Source organism: Perognathus longimembris, chromosome 15, assembly GCF_023159225.1.
Source record: "Perognathus longimembris pacificus isolate PPM17 chromosome 15, ASM2315922v1, whole genome shotgun sequence".
NCBI classification, from domain to species: domain Eukaryota; kingdom Metazoa; phylum Chordata; class Mammalia; order Rodentia; family Heteromyidae; genus Perognathus; species Perognathus longimembris.
Window position 1 is genome coordinate 9,585,142 of NC_063175.1, and position 20,764 is coordinate 9,605,905.

Genomic DNA, 20,764 nt, shown 5'->3' on the forward strand with positions numbered 1-20,764 from the left:
AAAAAAAAAGTACTTTAGCTTTATCTTAGCAGCAAACTGTGATCTAAAAATGGATTCCCTTACACAACCCCAAATTCTGGTTTCAAAGAAATATTATTGAACATTCTCCATTCTTATTCAATTGATATTTAGGCAAACGGTTATTCTTTTTTTTGCCAGTCTTGGGCCTTGGACTCAGGGCCTGAGCACTGTCCCTGGCTTCTTTTTGCTCAAGGCTAGCACTGCCACTTGAGCCACAGCACTACTTCTGGCCATTTTCTGTATATGTGGTGCTGGGGAATCGAACCCAGGACCTCATGTATACAAGGCAAGCACTCTTGCCACTAGGCCATATCTCCAGCCCGGTTATTCTTATTTCTATATTTCAGTGTCCCCAAGACCTGGTCCAGCCTGATTTGAATTGCTTTTTGTTCATTTTGTTAAATAAACATTTGTCACAAAATACAGAAAATTGCAAAACTAGTACAGAGAATTCCCATATATTCTCCACACTTGTTTTTTTCTATTGAGAATTCTCCATTTAAAAAGCAATTTTTGTTGAGCATCAAACCTTTAGTAATACTGGGGATTGAACTCAGGGCCTTGCATAGGCAAGCATTCCACAATTTGAGGCACTCCAGGATTTTGCTTTTGGGATTTTCTGTTTCAGATAAGGTATTTCATTTTGTCTTAGGCTGGTCTTGGATCACAATCCAGAAAGTTAATAGAAGCATATAGGAATTACCTCTAGTAATATGAGATGAGTCGTTTAACCATTGTAATTCCCATATGCATAAAACAGTGGATGGCCTACAAGTGAGATCCATCCTGAATCTTTTCCAAATCAATTTGTGTGTGTGTGCGCGCGCGCGCGCACACACAGTTCTGGGGCTTGAACTCAGGACCTGGAGCTCTTGCCTGGCTTTTCCTTCTGGATGCTTGAACCAGACTACTTAAGCTACAGCTCTGCTTTCGGCTTTTTGCTGTTTAACTGGAAATAACAACCTCATGGAGTTTTCTGCCCCAGCTGATTTCAAACCAGGACCCTCAGGTCTCAGCTTCCTGAGCTCAGCTAGGATTACAGAAGTGAGGCACCAGAGCCCAGCTGAAACAATTTTTTATCACTAGAAATTCATAATGTCTAATTATGGGGCAATGAACATTTAGATTACAACATTGAAAAAAAAGACATGTTGCTCTATGTTTCTCCTTCTCAGTGCACTTTTTTAGGTGATGTGCCTCTTAGGAGCAATTGTCTGCAAGTGTCTGGAATAAGCTTGAGCTGCACAGACTGCTCACACAAGGCTCAAAGACTTGGAGCAGCTCAGCCACATGTCTATAATATGAAGCATGAAGTACATTTATTCTACACAAATGATAAGTCAATATACAGTAAGAAAAACTGCAACCATTCTATTGTTAATAAAATCAAGGGGGGAAAATGATAGTGTAACATGCCACGACTTGTCACATCTCCTAGTACCTCAGAGACATTTCCTTGTTTGAATTGTTCAGACATTTTAACTATGAAGAAAATGAAGTGCAGTCCACTGGTAACTCATGTTTGTCATCCTAGCAACTCAAGAGGCTGAGACCTGAAGGACTGAGGCTCAATGCCAGCGCAAGCAGAAAACTCCATGAGACTATCTCCAAAGTAACCACCAAAAGCCCAGCTGGAGGCGTGGCTCAAGTGATAGAGCACTTGTCAAGCAAGCTCAGTACTGGCAATCAAAAAGAGAAGTCACAGGGCTGGGAATATGGCCTAGTGGCAAGAGTGCTTGCCTCCCACACATGAAGCTCTCAGTTCAATTCCCCAGCACCACATATATGGAAAACGGCCAGAGGGGGCGCTGTGGCTCAAGTGGCAGAGTGCTAGCCTTGAGCAAGAAGAGGCCAGGGACAGTGCTTAGGCCCTGAGTCCAAGGCCCAGGACTGGCCAAAAAAGAAGTCACAGAATAAAAATCAATGATAGAAACCGAAACAAAATATATCAAATATAAGAATTATTTTTTCTTTTGACGCAGGGTTTTACTACATAAATCCTAGGCTGTCTTGAATTCATTCTGTAGCTCAGACTGGCCTGGAACTTGTGATCTTTCTGCCTCTTCCTCCTGAGTGCTAGGATTACAGGCAGGTGTTGCCATGCTTGCTGAATTTGAATCTTTAAGTTTGAATTGAAGATGAAAAGGTGATAACTTACTGTACACGGAGAACATATCAACTTCTGGCAGACTGTGAATGGCTGGAGTTTTGTGATGATGAGTGAGGGAGCTTATAAACATTCCAGATATGGGCTGGGAATATGGCCTAGTGGCAAGAGTGCTTGACTCATATACATGAAGCCGTGGGTTCGATTCCCCAGCACCATATATATAGAAAACGGCCAGAAGTGGCGCTATGGCTCAAGTGGCAGAGTGCTAGCCTTGAGCAAAGAGAAGCCAGGGACAGTGCTCAGGCCCTGAGTCCAAGGCCCAGGACTGGCAAAACAAAACAAAAAAACACATTCCAGAGAACCAGGCACTGGTGGCTCATGCTATAAATCCTAGCTACTCGGGAGGCTAATATTAGGGGATCATGGTTTGAAACTAGCCCAGGCAGGTAAAGCTCATGAGACTCTTACCTCCAATTAACTACAAAAAGCCAGAAGTGGAGCTGTGGTTCAAGTAGTAGAGTGCTAGCTTTGAGCAAAAGAGCTCAGAGACAGTGTCCAGACCCCAAGTTCAAGTACCACTATGGGCACCAAAAAAAAAAATCCATGCTCCTTAAAAATCATACAGAAAACCATACCCTTGCACTATCATTGAACAGAAAATGTCAAAGGTTTAGCCTAAATATTGACTAGAACTGTAATAGTAGCTATTGTTTTAAAGATTTTCTTTCTATGTACAGAAAGAACACCAAACAACTTTCTAGCTGTCATCTTGCTTTAATTACATACAAGCTCACACAAGGCCGAAGACTTACTTCAAATATAGTATATTATAGCCATGATTCATACTTGGCAAAATAAAACCAAATCAAATAGACTTTCTTGTGTGTAACCTTCCAGTGATTCAGAGACATGTTTTCTCTGCCAAAATGTGTTTATATGGGCCTGGGAATATAGCCTAGTGGCAAGAGTGCTTGCCTTGTATACATGAAGCCCTGGGTTCGATTCCCCAGCACCACATATATAGAAAACGGCCAGAAGTGGCGCTGTGGCTCAAGTGGCAGAGTGCTAGCCTTGAGCGGGAAGAAGCCAGGGACAGTGCTCAGGCCGAGTCCAAGCCCCAGGACTGGCAAAAAACAACCAAACCAAACAATCATTTAAGCTGTGTGCTGGTGGCTCCAAATGGGTAATCTTGTTACCCAGGAGGCTGAGATCCAAAGATTGCCATTCAAAGCTATCCCAGGCAGGAAAGTCCATGAGAGTCTTATCTCAAATGAGCCACCAAAAAAACAGAAGTAGGAGGGAAGGCTAGCCTTGAGCAAAGGAGCTCAGGGACAGCACCTACGTTCAAACCTTATGACATAAAAACAGACAACCTCCCCCCCCCCCATAAAATCTGAATTTTAACAGTGTTTTCTTCCACTCTCGCCCTTCTTCCCTCTGTAACTATCTTTACGTGAATATTTGCTGTCCTACTGCAGGACAGCAAGTGGCTTGTGTATTCTTCAACTCATTCAATTCAGTGAGAGGTAAGGCAAGGGGGGAAAAAATGTGGTCATATTAGTTGCCCAAGTGCAACGGGACAGCAACACTCCACAATGACAGCAGGTGGCAGTGTTGTTCATAAGACCATCTCACTGTTTTCTACATTAAAACTCTTTTAAACCCACTTATATTTTCAAGACTCATACAATTAAAACTTTCAAAACTATCAAAATTTGAGATTTCCCTGTTTTTGATGAGGAGGAAATATAGATACATACATGTCTCACACATAGGATCAGGAAGGTGTTTGCCTACTAGGGCTCTGGCACACAAATACTGCTGAAATTATAAACCTGAAGGTGGTTCTTTTTAAGGGGTGGTTTTACATCTCTTGCAGTGGATTATGAGCGGCCTAGGGAGCGCTTTCCTCTCCCATAGCTCTATTTCTTATTCCTCCTTTATGATCTTTTGCTTTTGTGTGCCCCACCGTTGCTGTACCTACATTGGAATCTTACATTAACAAACCAGTGATTCTATTTGCAAGATGTAATTATTCAGCAATATAGTTTCTCATGTCAAACAAAACAGTAAATAAAAAATAATGTTTTTGCTTGATGCTTTTAACTAGTTTCACACAGGATTAGCCTGTAACCAATTAAAGTCATTTACCCAATGAGTGATTGTTTTATTTAAGAATTATTTATCCCTGTGATGTTTTATTGCTCTCTTAATGGATTCAGTGAGGAGCCCCCGCCCCCCCGGAGTTCTTACTTTCATTAAGGGCTAATCGCCCTCAGTTCAGTGTTGCTCCAGTGACTGTCAATCACAGCTCTTAGGAGCACTGGGTTAATTGGGCTAGGACGAGTGTAGTCACCTGTATGGATATCAGTGGTTGGGCTAGTGAACTTCATCCTAGACCCCTGGAGTTAGGCTTTGAGAGAAATCAGGAACACGTGATGGGATCCTGGTCCACACAAGGTGGAAGTGTGGAGGGGCAATGTCCAACCAGATCCAAAAGCCAGCCGGGCCTGGCGGTGCACTGCACACCCGTAAGATGTGACTTTTTTTTTTTTTTTTTGGCCAGTCCTGGGGCTTGGACTCAGGGCCTGAGCACTGTCCCTGGCTTCCTTTTTGCTCAAGGCTAGCACTCTGCCACTTGAGCCACAGCGCTTCTTCTGGCCGTTTTCTAGGTATGTGTGGTGCTGGAGAATCGAACCCAGGGCTTCATGTATACGAGGCAAGCTCTCTTGCCACTAGGCCATATTCCCAGCCCTGCACACCCGTAAGGACGCGCAGGCAGGGTCCCCGGCTCGGGGGCGGCCTGGGTCGTGCGGCTGGGCCGTGACATCTTAGAAGAACCTAAGCCTCAGCAGAGCCGGGGGAGGCGGCGGAGGAATCGCCACAGGCTCCGCCGCGTCCGAGGCCGCGGCTCAGGCCAAGGGGCCTGGCATGGAGGCCCGGGGCCGCTGGAGGCTCGGGGATTCAGTCTGGGTTCAGGTTACTCATCAGACGTTCGGCACGCCGGGGCCTGGGAGAGCGCGGCGACGGCCGGACGGCCCTCCGTCCCGGCGTGCCGGGCGCTCCGAACCCGCGCGCTCCGAGCCCACGCCCCGGCGCCCGGCCCCGCGCCCCACGTCCCCGCCCGGGACCGCGCGGCGCCCCCTCGGCCCGCGTTCCCGCCCGGGACCGCGCGGCCCCCCGGGGCGGGCGCGGGGCGGGGCGAGCGGACGCCATCGCGTCGCGGGCGGCCGGCGGCGGCGGTGGCGGCGTCCTGGGCAGCACCGAGCGGCCGCCCGGCGTCCGGGCCGCCCGCCTCCGCCTCAGCCCCAGCCCCCACCTAGTCCCCGCGGCGGCGGCGGCGGCGGCGCGCGGCCGGGTGGGGCGGCGGCGGCTCGGGGATGCGGAGGCGGCGGCGGCGCGCGGAGACGATGCTCGGGCGCTGAGCGGACGTGGACGCGGCGCACCGAGCGGGATGGCGCAGGCGGCAGGCCCGGCCGGCGGCGGGCCGGCGGCGGAGCGCGGCGCGGCCGCGGGCCCGCACGACTCGCTGAGCCTGGCGGAGATCCTGCGGCTCTACAACCAGCCCATCAACGAGGAGCAGGCGTGGGCCGTGTGCTACCAGTGCTGCGGCTCCCTGCGCGCCGCCGCCCGCCGCCGGCCCCGCCGCCGCGTGCGCTCCGCCGCGCAGATCCGCGTCTGGAGGGACGGCGCCGTCACCCTGGCGCCCGCGGCCGGCGACGAGGGAGAGCCGCCCCCGGCCGCGGGTGAGTGAGGCCCGGCGGGCGAGGACGGGAGGCGGGGGGGGGGGGGCGGGGAGGGGGGGGACCGCGAAGACAGGGAGCTGGGGCGGCGGTGCCCCCCGGCTTGCGCCCGGCTGCGGCCCCGCGGCCCGCCCGTCCTCCCGCCCTCCCGCCCTCCCGCCCGGCGTCCGTGCCGGCCCGCGGAGCGGCTCACCTGTGCTTGGCGGCGCCGGGCTCGCTGCGCGCCTCGTCCGGCCGGGGCCGGGCTCGCTCCTCCCGGGGCGGGAAGGCGACCGTTGGCTAGAGCCGCGTCCGCGCCCGGCGCTGACAGGGAGCGAGCCCGGGGGAGGACTCGGCGGCTGCTCGGGGAGCAGTGGGAACGCAGACGCGCGGCCCCGAGGCGCTGGAAGTTAGGGGACCGACTCGCGTGCGCGTGCCAGCTCGTGGCGCTGGGAACGCGGAGCCGGGCGGCTCGGCGAGCGGGCGCCGCGGGTTCTGGTTCGCCATTGTGTGCCGCGGGCTCCTCTGGGCTGTCCTCGGATCGCGCGGCCGCGGCCCGGCGCCCCAGCTCCCCGGCGCTCCGGGCGCCCGCTGCCGGCTCCCCGCACCCCGGCGCGCCCGCCTCCCGGCGCGCCCGCTGAGCAGGGCATGGGGAGTAGGTCGCTCCCGCCCGGCGTTACCAAACGCAGCCCTTTGAGAGGCAGGTCGATGGAAAACCGAGAAAAACAATCCACCCTCTCTCCCCGAAATTGTCAAAATGCTGAGGTGCGATCCAGAGCAGTCAGCAGAATGACATCTGAAGAAAACCCTTTCCCAAATGGATGAGCACAGTCAAGTTTGTCTTTTCATTTCCACCAGAAATTTTATACCTTTCTTTTAAAAGCTAATTTTGTTAATTTTATTTTTTGAAGAGATACATAGGTAAACCTAAACATTTTCCCTCTAATGGGATATCAGGTAATGTTTTGGTAAATATGTACATGTATGGGTACATTTTTGTGGTGCTGAGGAATCGAACCCAGTGCCTCATGCATGCTATGCCAACACTCTACCACTAAGCCACATTCCCAGCCCCTCTTTTGAAATATTCTTATTTCAAATAGTCTTCAGATTTGATCTGTCTGGTGGTTGTGTATTGAATACAGTAGTGGGGATTGCTTGGGGTTGTGCTTTTTCATAGTATTTTTAAGATGGCACGGGAAGACACCTTTTTAAAATTCAAGGAAGCTGTATCAGGTGTTTGTTTCAAGAGGAAAAGAATTTGTGTGCAACTCACTCTTACAAGCATCATTGGGAATGGATGCTTCCAGAAAGAACAAATCTCGTGATTATAACTCTTAAACTTTAATGTGTTGTCTAGTTAAGACTGATAGATTGGCCAGATGCCAGTGGCTCATGCCTGTAATCCTAGCTCCTCAGGAAGCTGAGACCTTAGAGGATTGCCTTTCAGTGCCAGCCCAGGCAGGAAAGTCTAATAGACTATTATCTCCAACTAACCACAAGGAAACTGGAAGTGGCACTGTGGTTCAAAGTGGTAGAGCATTGGCCTTAGTAAAAGCTCAGGGGCAGTGCCCAGGCCCTGAGTTCAAGCCCCACAACAGACAGAAGAAAAAAGAAAAAAAAGAGAGACTAGCACCCCACCACTTGAGCCACAGCTCCACTTCCAGTTTTCTGATGGTTAGAGATAAAGGTCTCAGATTTTCCTGCCCGGGTTAACTTTGAGCCTCCATCCTCAGATCTCATTTTGCTGAGTAGCTAGGATTTCAGGTGTGAGCCACTGGGCAGTGGGGGTTATTTAATCTTATTTATTTATTTTTTCATGTTCTGGGGCTTGAACTCAGGCCTGGGCTCTGTCCCTGAGCTTCTCTCTGCTCAAGGCTAGCACGCTACCACTTGAGCCAAAGTGCCGCTTCTGCCTTTTTCTGTTTATGTACTACTGAGGAATTGAACCCAGGGCCTCATGCATGCTAGGCAAACACTTTACCACTGAGCCACATTCCCAGCCATGGTTATTTAATCTTGATGCTTAAGAGTGATAAGTTCATACTTTGCATAGTTGTATGGTTTATTATTTTTTTGCCAGTCTTGGGGCTGGGCACTCTTACCACTAAGCCACACTGCCAGCCCCCTGTATGCTTTCTTTTTAAAGAAAAACTGCATTTGTAACATTGTTGTTTAGAAATGCTACTATTTACATTGTGTTTAGCAAGATTGTAGTTGATTAGTATTTTCACTCCTCACATTGACTTATTCTTTTTGTTTGGTTTTTTCTTTTTGCCAGTTCTGGGCCTTGAATTCAGAGCCTGAGCACTGTCCCTGGCGTCTTTTTGCTGAAGGCTAGCAGTCTACCACTTGAGCCACAGCGCCACTTCTGGCTTTTTCTGTTTATGTGGTACTGAGGAATCAAACCCAGGGCTTTATGTGTAGGAGGCAAGCACTCTACCACTAGGCCATATTCCCAGCCTTGACTTACGTTTTTAAGTGGAGGTTTAGAGAAGAACAGTGACTTAGTCAAAGTTATACTGGCAACTCTAAATCAAATCCAAGTCCATTTTTGGTGCTAGTCCTAGGCCCAGGCACTGTCCTTGAACATTTTTGTTCAAGGCTAGTGTCCTACCTCTTGAGTCACATCTCTACTCCTAGCTTTTTTGGTGCTTAATTGAGAATAAGAGCCTCATAGATTTTCCTGCCAGGGCTGGCTTTTGAACCCTGATCCTCAGATCTCAGCCTTCTGGGTAGCTAAGATTACAGGTGTGAGTCACCAGTACTTGGCTAAATCTAAATCTTAACATCTAGGCTTTGTTAAGGAATGACCTTGAATAAGTTTCCTAACCTTCCAGTGTCCCCAGCCTGCTCAGGAATCAGAATGTTGTCTCACTTAAAAAATCTGAGCAAGGTAAGAAATGTAGAGCAACTAATATTTTATTGACCTTCCTCTTCTTGTGCTATGGTCCTTAGTCACACCACCATAGTGCCTCTACCGTATGTTTACTCTTAATTAGGACAGATGTCTAGGTCACGGTTTCTCAACCTTGGCATGAGTGACATTTTTGGCTCAGTAGTTCTTTGTTGTGGGGCTGTCCTGTATGGTACCTCACATCTCTGCATTGCAGGCCTCTCTGGCTGATGCCAGGAAGCCCCTCCCCCAGTCGCCACAATAAAACGTCTTCAGACCTTGCCATCTGGACCGTGCAAAATTACCCTGGTTGAGACCGGGTCTGGCAGATGATGGGCCGTGCCTGTGTCTGCGTGCAGTGTGCACAGTGCAGTGCGAGGCAGGTCTTGGCTCAGTCCTTCGCCGATGAGTCTGTTGCTTTTCATTCTGTTGTGTTCTGTGGGTGGAATGAGTGAGTGCCATCCAGTGATCCTCACCACCACCACCACCACCACCACCACCACCAACACCACTGCCTCAGCCTGGGAAAAGGAAGAGCACCTTACTGCTTTCCTGGCTCGTTCGGGGGCTGGGCATTGTAGTAACTGAATTTACTTTTTAAAAGTTCTTGTATTTATTCTTGGTCCTGGGGAGAAAAATCCATGGTTTTGTGCAAGCCAGGCAAGCTCTCTGACACCCTCCCCCAGCCAGGGTTTATTTATTTATCTTGCTGCTGGTCCTGGGCTTGAATCAGGGCTTGAAATCTAGAGGGTTTCCGCTTCTTTGTAGTTTGTGTAATGCTTGATTTTCCCCAGTGTTTATGCAATATGGCTGTCATGGACATTGCTGGTGGGGGGGGGGGTGGAAAGTTTACTAGGTCCAGGTTAATGAAGTGACTGAGATGTCGTAAACATCTGGGCACTGAGGCCCTGCCAGGGTGCCCACTGGCATGCAGTGCATGTTTTGGTCATCTTTAGAAAGTGTTGACTGATGAAATTTAGGAGATGTCCCAGATAACCATAAGATTAGAACATTGATTTTTCTGGGATGTCACAAAGGACTGATAATAGCAGAATATTGGCGATTGGACTCATTGTTCCTCTGGGAATTAAATACCCATCTGACAGTTATCACTTCAAATTCTTCTTTCAGTTTTTTTGATGGACTTTTCATTTTAGACTTAAATGTATATTTATAGATATATATAGACTTAAAAATGTTTAAAATATTGTGGCCATATTTTTATTTTAAATAATCTTACCATTTTCTAGGCAGAGTGAAGTAGGCTGTCTGCACATTGGTACTGGCGTCCCTTGGGAATGGCATCTGGCTAGGGCTGGAAAGAGGGAGTGACCAGTCAAGCTTCTCAGCAGGGTTCCTGACCATTTGGTGAGGAAGATGACCTTGGAATAGTATTCTGTTTGGATTTAAAGAGAGCCAGAGGGCTGGGGATATAGCCTAGTGGCAAGAGTGCCTGCCTCGGATACACGAGGCCCTAGGTTCGATTCCCCAGCACCACATATACAGAAAACGGCCAGAAGCGGCGCTGTGGCTCAAGTGGCAGGGTGGTAGCCTTGAGCGGGAAGAAGCCAGGGACAGTGCTCAGGCCCTGAGTCCAAAGCCCAGGACTGGCAAAAAAAAAAAAAAAAAAAAAAAAAAGAGAGCCAGAATATTTATGGAAAAGGCAGAAATAGTCAAAACACTGTGTGTCTATGCACACATGTGTATGCACATGCATGTATGTGCTAGTACAGAGGCTTGAACTTGGGACCTATTCTCTGTCCCTTAGCTTTTTTCACCCAAGGCTCATGCTCTACCATTTGAGCCATCACTGCTCTACTTCCAGCTTTTTGGTGTTGAATTGGAGATAGTCTCGTGAACTTTTCCTCCCAAGCTGGCATTGAACTGTGATCCTCAGATCTCAGCCTCCTGAGTAGCTAGGATTACAGGTGTGAGCCGCCAGTGCTTGTCATGAAAATACTTTTAAAAACCTTTTTATTTTTTTGAGCTGGGCAGTGGTGCCTATAATCGAGAGGCTGAGATATGAGGATCATGGCCCAAAGCCAGCCCTAGCAGAAGAGTCCCCAAGAAACTCTTATCTCCAATTAACCACTCAACAAAACAAAACCTGGAAGTGTCACTGTGGCTCAAAGTGTTAGAGCAGTAGCCTTGAGCAAAAGAGCTCAAAGTGTTAGAGCAGTAGCCTTGAGCAAAAGAGCTCAAGGCCCCAAAAGAGCTTTCAAGCCCTCTGACTGAAAAATAAACACAAATGGCCAAGAACGTTTTTTTTGATGTCTGGCATGTTGATGTTCAAATGTAATCCCAGCCTCAGGAAGCTGAGGCAAGTGGATAGTGAGTTCAAGGCCAGCCTGAGCTACATAAAGACCCTGTCTCAAAAAACCAAAATTAGAAAGTGGTACTGTGGCTCAAGTGGTAGAGTGCTAGCTTTGAGCTAAAGAGCTCAAGGACAGTGCCCAGGCACAGATTTCAAGCCCCACAACCAGAAAAAAAAAATTGGGGCTAGGACTGTGGCTTAGTGGTAGAGTGCTTGCCTTGTATGCATGAAGCCCTGGGTTCGATTCTTCAGCACCACATATACAGAAAAAGCTGGAAGTGGTGCTGTAGCTCAAGTGGTAGAGTGCTAGCCTTGAGCAAAAAGAAGCCAGGGACAGTGCTCAGGCCCTGAGTCCAAGGCCCAGAACTGGCAGAAAACAAGCAAAACAAAAAGCAAAAAAGAAAACCCACCAAAACACCAAAAAACCAAAACCAACCAAACAAAAAACCCACTCAAAACCAGAACTGAAGAAAAATTTTTTCTTGCCATATATCTTGAGTGTTAAATCCTCATCACTAAATGAGCATATCAGGTATATATGTTCGGTCAGGGTGGGAATTGGGGTCTAATGGTAGAATTATGGACTGATACAATGCCTTATTAATTAAAGAAACAGATGAGAATTGTCCTGGTTGAGCCATATGTTCATCCATGCCGGGTTTGTCATTCTGGCAAAGGTGCTTTGACTTCCTACTGTGTGCATGCAGTATTGTAGTTGCCATGGCTGATCGAAGCACATATACCTGTCGTCGAAGAGAATGAGAGAATATATTACCACAAAGGTGATACAGCAGGCCCCTTCCAGGTCCCTGAGCCAGGACTTACAGCTTGCTCAAATACTCATTTGTGAAATTAAACCATAATCTGCTTAGAGTGCTGTCACCGCTTCATTTTCCTTTCCAATGTCCTTCTGCTAATCTTAGATTATTTAGGAGTAGCCACAGCACTTTGTGGGGGAAATTCTGGGATAAAGCATTGGGGGTATTTTTTGGATTTATTTCTGCCTATACAAAGGGAAACAATTTTTTTTTTGATTTTCTAAAACATGTTTTATTTTTAAAGGGAAACAATTTAATCATACTCAGATACTAGTACTTAAGTTCGTACTCTGTTGAGAAATCATTAGCTTCACTAAGAGTTTTGATTGAGCTTCAGTAGAAAAATGAATGGTAAATCTTCAAGGACTAAATCTTGATAAGAGAGTCCTTCTGTTTATCTTCTTTGTAAGATCAGAGGTCTTTATAGACCTATATCAGAGGTCTATAAAACTCGAATGGTTCCTATTCTTCCATAATACTGCTATAAAGTACTATGTGCTTCCTATTTGCTTTTTATTAGTTAAATAGAACATAACAAAATATCTGTCAGTTACATCTTTGATGTAACTTACAGGTGTTTCATAATGTGTACATTTTAAAATTAATATATTGTCAAAGAATGCATACATTTTTTGACAGTGTCACCCCTTCCTTTGTCCTCACTGTTTTTTCCTTCTCATCCCCACCCACAAATTGTATAGTTTATTTTCGGAATAGTTTCTGCTGAGTACCACTGCTGCATTTGTTCACCCTGTATCCCTCCATTTTTTTTGTGCCCTCCTTGCCCCCCAAGATTTTCAATAAATATATTTTTATTATTGTTATAAATATGATGTACAGAGGGGTTATAATTTCATAGTCAAATGTAGTTTTAAGAAGCTATTTAGATGAAACGTTAAATAAATTTTAGAACTACAGAAAAGTTACAAAGATAGTCCAGAGAATTCTTACGAACTCCTCAGCCAGCCCTGTAGTGCTAACATCTTACATCATTGCATGCTGATACATTTGTTTCTTTCCGTTTTTTCTTTAAGGTACTGGGTTTGAACTGGGAACTTTTGCTTCTTTGCTTGCTAGGCTGGCACTCTGCTACTTGAGTCATGCCTCCAGCCCAGTTTTCCAGATTATTTTTAGAATCAACCTTCCTTCCCTACCTGAGTGTGCACCAGAACCGTAATCTTCCGAATCCACATTACTGGATCCCAGGCATGCACCACCTAGTGCCTCTAGCTTCCCTCCATTAAGATGGAGTCTCTTGGACTTTTCTATTTTGAGTTGCCTCGAACCATCATCCTCCTAATCTCAGCCTCCCAAGTAGCTAGAATTATAGGTATGAGTCATTATCCCCAGCAATACTGGGTTCACTAAATTTCATACTTTTGGATTTCCTCAGTATTTCTGTTAATGTCCTTTTTCACGTATTTTTACAGAAATCCATGCAAAAACCATCTCACACCTAAAATCTCGAGAAATACTGGCCACATGTTTTGTAAAAAATCCATTTGTGTTTGCCTGATATTTCTGTGAGCAGACTGGGGAGATAGAAGTTTGGGGTATGATTACCGGAGACGTGAAGGCTCTTCTCATCACATCAGGGTGAACTGTATCCAGCATGATATCATGTTACCTCCGTGTTAGTTAAGGCAGTCTTCACCAGATTTCTCCACTAAAAGTTACTATTTCCCCCTTTCCTGTACTCCTTAGAATTGAGTTGTTAAGTCCAGCCTGCATTCAAGTTGCCTACGCATCATGCATAAATACCCACTTTTTGCAGTTCTTCAGTAAGGAAGATCTGTCCTTTTTTCTCATCTACCTATTTATTTTTTAATTTAATTTAATTTTTTGCCAGTCCTGGGCCTTGGACTCAGGGCCTGAGCACTGTCCCTGGCTTCTTTTTGCTCAAGGCTAGCTAGCACTCTGCCACTTGAGCCACAGTGCCACTTCTGGTCATTTTCTGTATATGTGGTGCTGGGGAATTGAACCTAGGGGAATCAAACATGTCTTCGAGGCAAGCACCCTTGCCACTAGGCCGTATCCCCAGCTGCCTATTTATTTTTATCAGTCTGGACTTCAGATATTTTGCACTTGAGTAGTTATCTGCTTTTTGATTGCTCAAGTTTTTTCCCAGTTGAGGCCATTGTGGCATTCCGAGGGTGGGCTGCTCTTCCCTTTGACATAGCTATCCTTTGGTGGAGCATACCCCTGCTTTCTGACACTACTAGATGCCTTGAGGCTCGTCATGTGTATTTCCTGCCCAACACTGGAATCAGCCTTTTCTCCAGGGAGCTCTGGATCCTTGAGTTGGAGAATGATATTTAGAAACCATTGGAAAACTGGGTGTGTATGTGTTGCTACCGGAATTGTTGTATTTAAAATTTTAACTGTATGTGTGTGTGCACGTGCACGTGTGTGAGTGCATGTGTGTGTGTGCGCACACTGGTCCTGAGGCAAGCCTCAGGCAGGCCTTGGGGCCTGGTGCTGTCCCTGAGCTTTTGAGCCCAAGTCTTAGCGCTCTTTAAGCCATAGCTCTACTTCTGGCTTTTTTGGTGGTTCACTGGAGATGACAGTCTGGTGGAGTTTCCTGCCTGGGATGGCCTTGAATCAGAATCCTCAGACCTCAGCCTCCTGAGTAGCTAAAATTACAGGCATGAGCCACTGACATTCTGTATTTTTCTGATGACTAATTAGGGTGAGTACCACTTTCTATCTTTATTAGTTTTCAAGATATCTCTTAGTGAAATTGTTCATATCTTTTGATAACTTTTCCAGTGTTATTTTTGGTAATATGTAACAAAGTTGCAGTTTTTTTTGTTTTTTTTTTTTTTTTTGGCCAGTCCTGGGCCTTGGACTCAGGGCCTGAGCACTGTCCCTGGCTTCTTCCCGCTCAAGGCTAGCACTCTGCCACTTGAGCCACAGTGCCACTTCTGGCCATTTTCTGTATACGTGGTGCTGGGGAATCGAACCTAGGGCCTCGTGTATCCGAGGCAGGCACTCTTGCCACTAGGCTATATCCCCAGCCCCCAAAGTTGCAGTTTTAACCATTTAATTTTGCTGTATTAGTTACATTTACAGAAATGTACTATCATCACTACTATTGAATTTTAGATATTTTCTGTTTTGTTTTTTAGCCACAGTCTTGTTATGTAGTACAGGCCTGCCTTAGCTCTTGTCTTCATCTCTTGAGTGTGGTGTGCACTACTACACTAGACTCTTAAAACAAGTTTTAAAGTATGTATGATATGTAGAAAAGTATATAAATCATGAAGGATGAGTTTTCACAATGAGAGTCTACTTTTGTCACTAGGAAAGAACAGAACATCATTAGCACCCAGAAAGGCCTTCTTGTATACCATTGCAGACACCAGTGGGGTGATTTCTAAGATCATAAGCTTAGCTGATTTTGAGCTTCTATGGGGAGCATCAAATAGGATGTATAAACATATGTAATTTCTTTTTCTGAATTTGGTGAGATTGATACATATTGTTGCATATAGTTGTAGTTAATTTAGATTTTAGGATCATACACCATTGTATGAATATACTGAATTAATCTATTCTACTCTACATGGACATTTGGGTTTTGGATATCTAGTCATTGGATATTGTGAATAATGTTTCTATAGGCATTGTCAAGTGTATGCTTTGGTAGACAGATATAGCCTTTGTGTTGAATCTATACCGAAATGTGCAATTGCTAATTCATTATAATAGGTGCTGTATTTTTGCCAGTGTTTTCTAAAGTGATTTTACTTCACAAACGTTTAAAATTACAAAGTCAGTTTGAGATTTCAGTACAAATTTAGGTGATTGTAGTAAATAATATATCTTTCAAATAGCAAGTTTTAAGGACTTTTACGCAAAGAAAAGATACATTTTAGGGTCACAGATATGATTAATTATTGCACGATGTTTATGTGTATTGAAATGTCACTGCATACTCCAAGGGGAGTTATATATTCACCTAAAACCTACACATTTGTCACCCCAAAGTCTATAAACATTTAAAATGGTTTCAGATGTGTAGAGGGGTTATATTCCTCATAATAACACAGCATCAGAGCTGTATTTATTGAGCTTCTGAGGCCTGTGACTCTTGGCTGTTTTTATCTTCATGTGCTAAGGCATCTTTTTTTTTTTCTTTAAGAAAAATTAGGACAGCATCTTTTCCTCATATATTACCTGTTTTCTCTCCTACCTTCCAATATTATCAGAAGACAGATTTCTATCAAATATGTCCCCCAATATCTTGTAGTTATGAGATGATGATATAGTTGACAAAATGTGGTAGGATGCTTTTAATGTGCCCAATAGGCTGTCTGGTCCCAGATTTGGCCCGCATGTTTCTGGATTTTTTTGTGTATGTGAAAATGCTGTGTTACAATTTTTTTAAATTTATTAATTGAATACAAATTTTTTGACAAGGTATTGTGCAAAAAGGGTACAGTTACATAGTAGAGCAGTGTGTACATTTCTTGTGATCTTTTACGCCCTGTTTTTCTATCCCTTCTCTAGGTCAGGTAGACATATATACAATATACAATGTATCAAGAATATATACAGTAGCCACGTGGCCACGCCCAAGAAAGTTCGCCTAGGGCTTTAAATGTAATGTCGATATTAGACAATATGTCGACAGTCTTTATATGAACGTACATACATAGCTTTTGAGCTATTGTATTCCCCTGAGAGGTCAATTTTTGACCTTTATATGTTGAGTAATTGTTTGGTTTTAGTTACATACTGTTGGGTTGCTGCCCCAATCCTGTGGGGAATACTATTTGACAAGCAGTTTTTGGTTTCACAGACTTGGTCTCTACTGTCTCTCCATCTCCCTTTGTTAACAGTCATATATCAGGGAGATCATGCCCCTTTGTTTTCTGTGTTCTAGGCATGTCTCGCTCAACATTATTTGTTCAAGTTCTGACCATTTCCCTGCGAATAACAATATTTCACCATTCCTAATCACTATGTAGTATTCCATTGTGGATAAGTACCATATTTTTTGGATCCATTCGTCTGTGGAGGGGCATCTGGGTTGTTTCCATATTTTGGCTATTGTGAATTGTGCCATGATAAACATGGAAGTACAAATGTCTTTCTGATATCTTGAGGTTTGTTGTTTAGGATAGATGCCCAGGAGTGGTATGGCTGGGTCATAGGGTAGGTCTACATTGAGCTTTTTGAGAAACCTCCATACTGTTCTTCAAAGTGGTTGTACTAATTTGCACTCCCACCAACAATGGAGAAGGGTTCCTCTTTCCCTGCACCCCTTCCAGCATTTGTTGTTACCTGAGTTCAGAGTATAGGCCATTCTAACTGGGGTGAGGTGGTATCTCAGGGTTGTTTTTATTTGCATTTCCTTTACTACCAGGGATGTTGAACATTTCCTCATGTGTTTCTTTGCCATTTTTATCTCTTCTCTTGTGAAGTCTCTCTTTAGCTCCTTTGCCCATTTCCTAATTGGTTTATTAGGCTTGGAGGGGCTTAGTTTTTTGAGTTCTCTGTAGATGGCAGATATCAGGCCTTTGTCTGTTGCTGTGCTGGTAAATATCCTTTCCCATATTGTTGGCTGTCTTTCTATTTTGGTGGCTATGTCCTTAGCTGTGCAGAAACTTCTTAATTTGTAGTAGTCCCATTTGTCGAGTCTCTTCCCTATTTGTTGTGTCCCTGGGACTCTATTCAGGAAGTTCCTTCCTGTGCCTATAAGTTCTAGCGTCTTTCCTACTCTGTCCTTCAGTAGTTTCAAGGATTCAGGTCTGATGTTGAGGTCCTTGATCCATTTTGAGTGGATCTTGGTGCATGGTGATAGGCTTGGGTCTACTTTGAATTTTCTGCATATGGCTGCCCAGTTCTCCCAGCACCAGTAGTTGAAGAGGCTCTGTTTATTCCATTGTAGGTCTTTAGCTCCTTTGTCGAATATCAGCTGACTGTAAGAGTGCGGTTTTATTTCTGGATCTTCAATTCTAATCCATTGGTCTTTCGGTCTGTTTTTATACCAATACCAGGCTTTTTTTTGTTATGATGGCCCTGTAGTAGAGCTTGAAGTCTGGTATTGTGATACCTCCTGCACTGCTTTTTTTGCCTAGAATTGCTTTGGCTATTCTAGGTTTTTTGCTGTTCCATATGAATTTATGGATTGGTTTCTCTATTTCAGTGAAGAATGTAACTGGGATTTTGATAGGGATTGCATTGAATTTGTATAACAATTTGAGCAATATGGCCATTTTCACTATATTGATTCTGCCTACCCATGAGCATGGGAGGTCTTTCCATCTCCTTGTGTCTTCTTTGATTTCCCTTATTAGATTTTTATAGTTTTCATTAAATAGGTCTGTCACGTCCTTGGTTAAGTTGATCCCTAGGTACTTTATTCTTTTTTTGGCTACTGTAAATGGAATTGTTTCCATAATTTCCTTTTCTGTTTGTCTATTGCTGGTGTACAGAAAAGCTGCTGACTTTTGTGGATTGATTTTGTATCCTGCTACTTTGCCAAATTGGTTTACTAGGTGTAGGAGTTTGGGGACTGAGTTTTTTGGGTCCTTCAGATATAAGATCATGTCGTCTGCGAATAGGGATTACTTGATTTCTTCCTTGCCGATGTGGATCCCTTTGATGTCCTCCTCTTGCCTTATTGCTATGGCTAGGGATTCCAGCACTATGTTGAAAAGAAGTGCGGAGAGTGGGCATTCTTGTCTTGTTCCTGAGTTTAGGGGGAATGATTTAAGTTTCTCTCCATTTAATATGATATTAGCAGTTGGTCTGTTGTATATGGCTTTTATTGTTTTGAGGAATGTTTCATCTATTCCTGTTCCCTCCAAGGGTTTTAATAGGTATGGATGTTGTATTTTGCCAAGGGCTTTTTGGGCATCGACTGAGATAACAATGTAATTCTTAATTTTAGATCTGTTTATGTGGTGAATTATGTTGATTGATTTACGGATGTTGAACCATCCTTGTGACTGTGGGATGAAGCCTACTTGGTCGTAATGTATGATTTTCTTGATGAGTTTCTGGATCCGGTTAGCTAATATTTTATTAAGGAGCTTTGCGTCTGTGTTCATTAGTGATATTGGTCTGTAGTTCTCTTTTTTTTGTTGGGTCTTTGCCTGGTTTGGGAATGAGTATGATATTAGCTTCATAGAATGAGTTTGGGGTTTCTCCCTCTGTTTCTATTTCGCGGAAGAGTTTGAGGAGTATTGGTATTAGCTCCTCACTAAAGGTTTTGTAGAATTCATTGGTGAATCCATCTGGGCCTGGGCTTTTTTTTTGTCGGGAGGTTCTTGATTATCTCCTGTATCTCACTGTAAGTTATTGGTTCATTTAGTTTATTTATTTCTTCTTGGTTCAGTTTGAGCAGTTTATACTTCTATAAGAATTGAGCCATTTCTGTAAAATTACTGGTTTTTAGTGAGTAGCGGTTCTGGAAATAGTTCCTTATGATTGTTTGAATATCTTGTGTACTTGTTGTAATTTTTCCGGTGGAGTCCCTGATTTTACGTATATGAATCTCTTCTCCTTTTTTTTTTTTGTAAGTCTTGTGAGGGGTCTGTCAATTTTATTTATTTTCTTAAAGAACCAGCTTTTAGTCTTAAATAAATATTTGTTGAATGGTCTTTCTATTTTCAATCAGATTTATCTCTTCTTTAATCTTTGTGATCTCTCCCCTCCTAGTCGTTTTAGATTCTGTCATTTCTTGTTTCTCCAGTTGTTTTAATTTCATTGTGAGGTTATTCACCTGCTCTGCTTCCATTCTTTTAATGTGAGTGCTGAGGGCAATGATCTTGCCCCTCAGTACTGCCTTAGCTGTGTCCCATAGGTTTCCTTGTACGATCTCTGTTGAGTGGGCTCCCCTCTTAGAATTTGATGTAGGTATGGTTTTTTATTCACATACTCCTTATCTCCTCTTTGATGTGGAAAGATCTGGTTTTCCCTTCGAATGTGATCTCCAATTTCGCTGGATATTTGATCTGTGGTTGCATATTGTTAGCCTGAAGTACTTGGATGGTGTTCTTCCACTCACTTCGTGCTTGGTAAGTTTGTTTGGATAGTTCTGCTGTTATTCGAATCCTCTTCCCATTGTAGAAAATTTCTTTCTTCACTTTGGCTGAATTCAGAATTTTCTCTTTAATCTTGAGATCTGAAGTCTTGAATATTATGTGCCTTGGGGTGGCTTTTCTGTGGTATGGCCTGCCAGGTGTCCTATAGGCTTTGGTTACCTGGATGGGGTCTCTTGTGAGATTGGGGGAGTTTTCTGAAATAACTTTATTGAGAACATGATTAAGCCCTCTGCTCTGGTATTCGGCTCCTTTTATTCCAATTATGCGCAGATTATATCTCTTGTCTTTGTCCATTAGTTCCTGGATTAGTCTGCCCTGAAGCTTCACCGTTTTTTGGAGTGTGATCATTTTCTTGTTGTTGTCGGCTCCTTCATTGTCCAGGCGAGAGATTCTCGATTCCATATGGTCAATTCTTTGTGCTGTGGATTCAATTGCAGAGTTTATGGATGTCAGAGAGCTATTTATGGTTGTCAGATCAGCTCTGATCGTGGAAATTTCTTCCTTTAAAGAGTTGTATTTTAAATCTATTTTTTCATGCATTTCAATTCTCAGGATGTTAAGGTCTTCCTTAAAGAAGGCTTGCATTGTTTCCATTTTTGCTTTCATTTCTTTAAAGTAGGCTTGCATTGTATCCATTTTTGCTTCCATTTCTTTCTTGGCTTCCTGGGTGTCCTTCCAGATTTCCGCTCTAAACTCCTGGAATTGTTTTCTGATTTCATTTCTGACGCTTTCGATCATTCCTGTTAACATGGCCTCATTTGCTTTTTTATTCTCCATCTCCTCTTCAGTCGTGCTGCTTTTTGGAGTTGGTGAGTTGGGTTGCTCT

General features: G+C 44.5%; 1 protein-coding gene across 2 annotated transcripts in view; it reads left to right on the forward strand.

Annotated features, from left to right (window-relative positions):
* Nucleotides 1-5,470: 5,470 nt before the first annotated feature.
* Spire1 (spire type actin nucleation factor 1) overlaps nucleotides 5,471-20,764 on the forward strand; it is a 175,713-nt gene continuing 160,419 nt past the window's right edge. For both annotated transcript variants that reach the window (XM_048363613.1, XM_048363614.1), the window contains exon 1: nucleotides 5,471-5,877. In XM_048363613.1, the coding sequence (XP_048219570.1) occupies nucleotides 5,586-5,877 (292 nt within the window). In that variant the 5' untranslated portion in view covers nucleotides 5,471-5,585. The remainder of the gene's footprint in view (nucleotides 5,878-20,764) is intronic.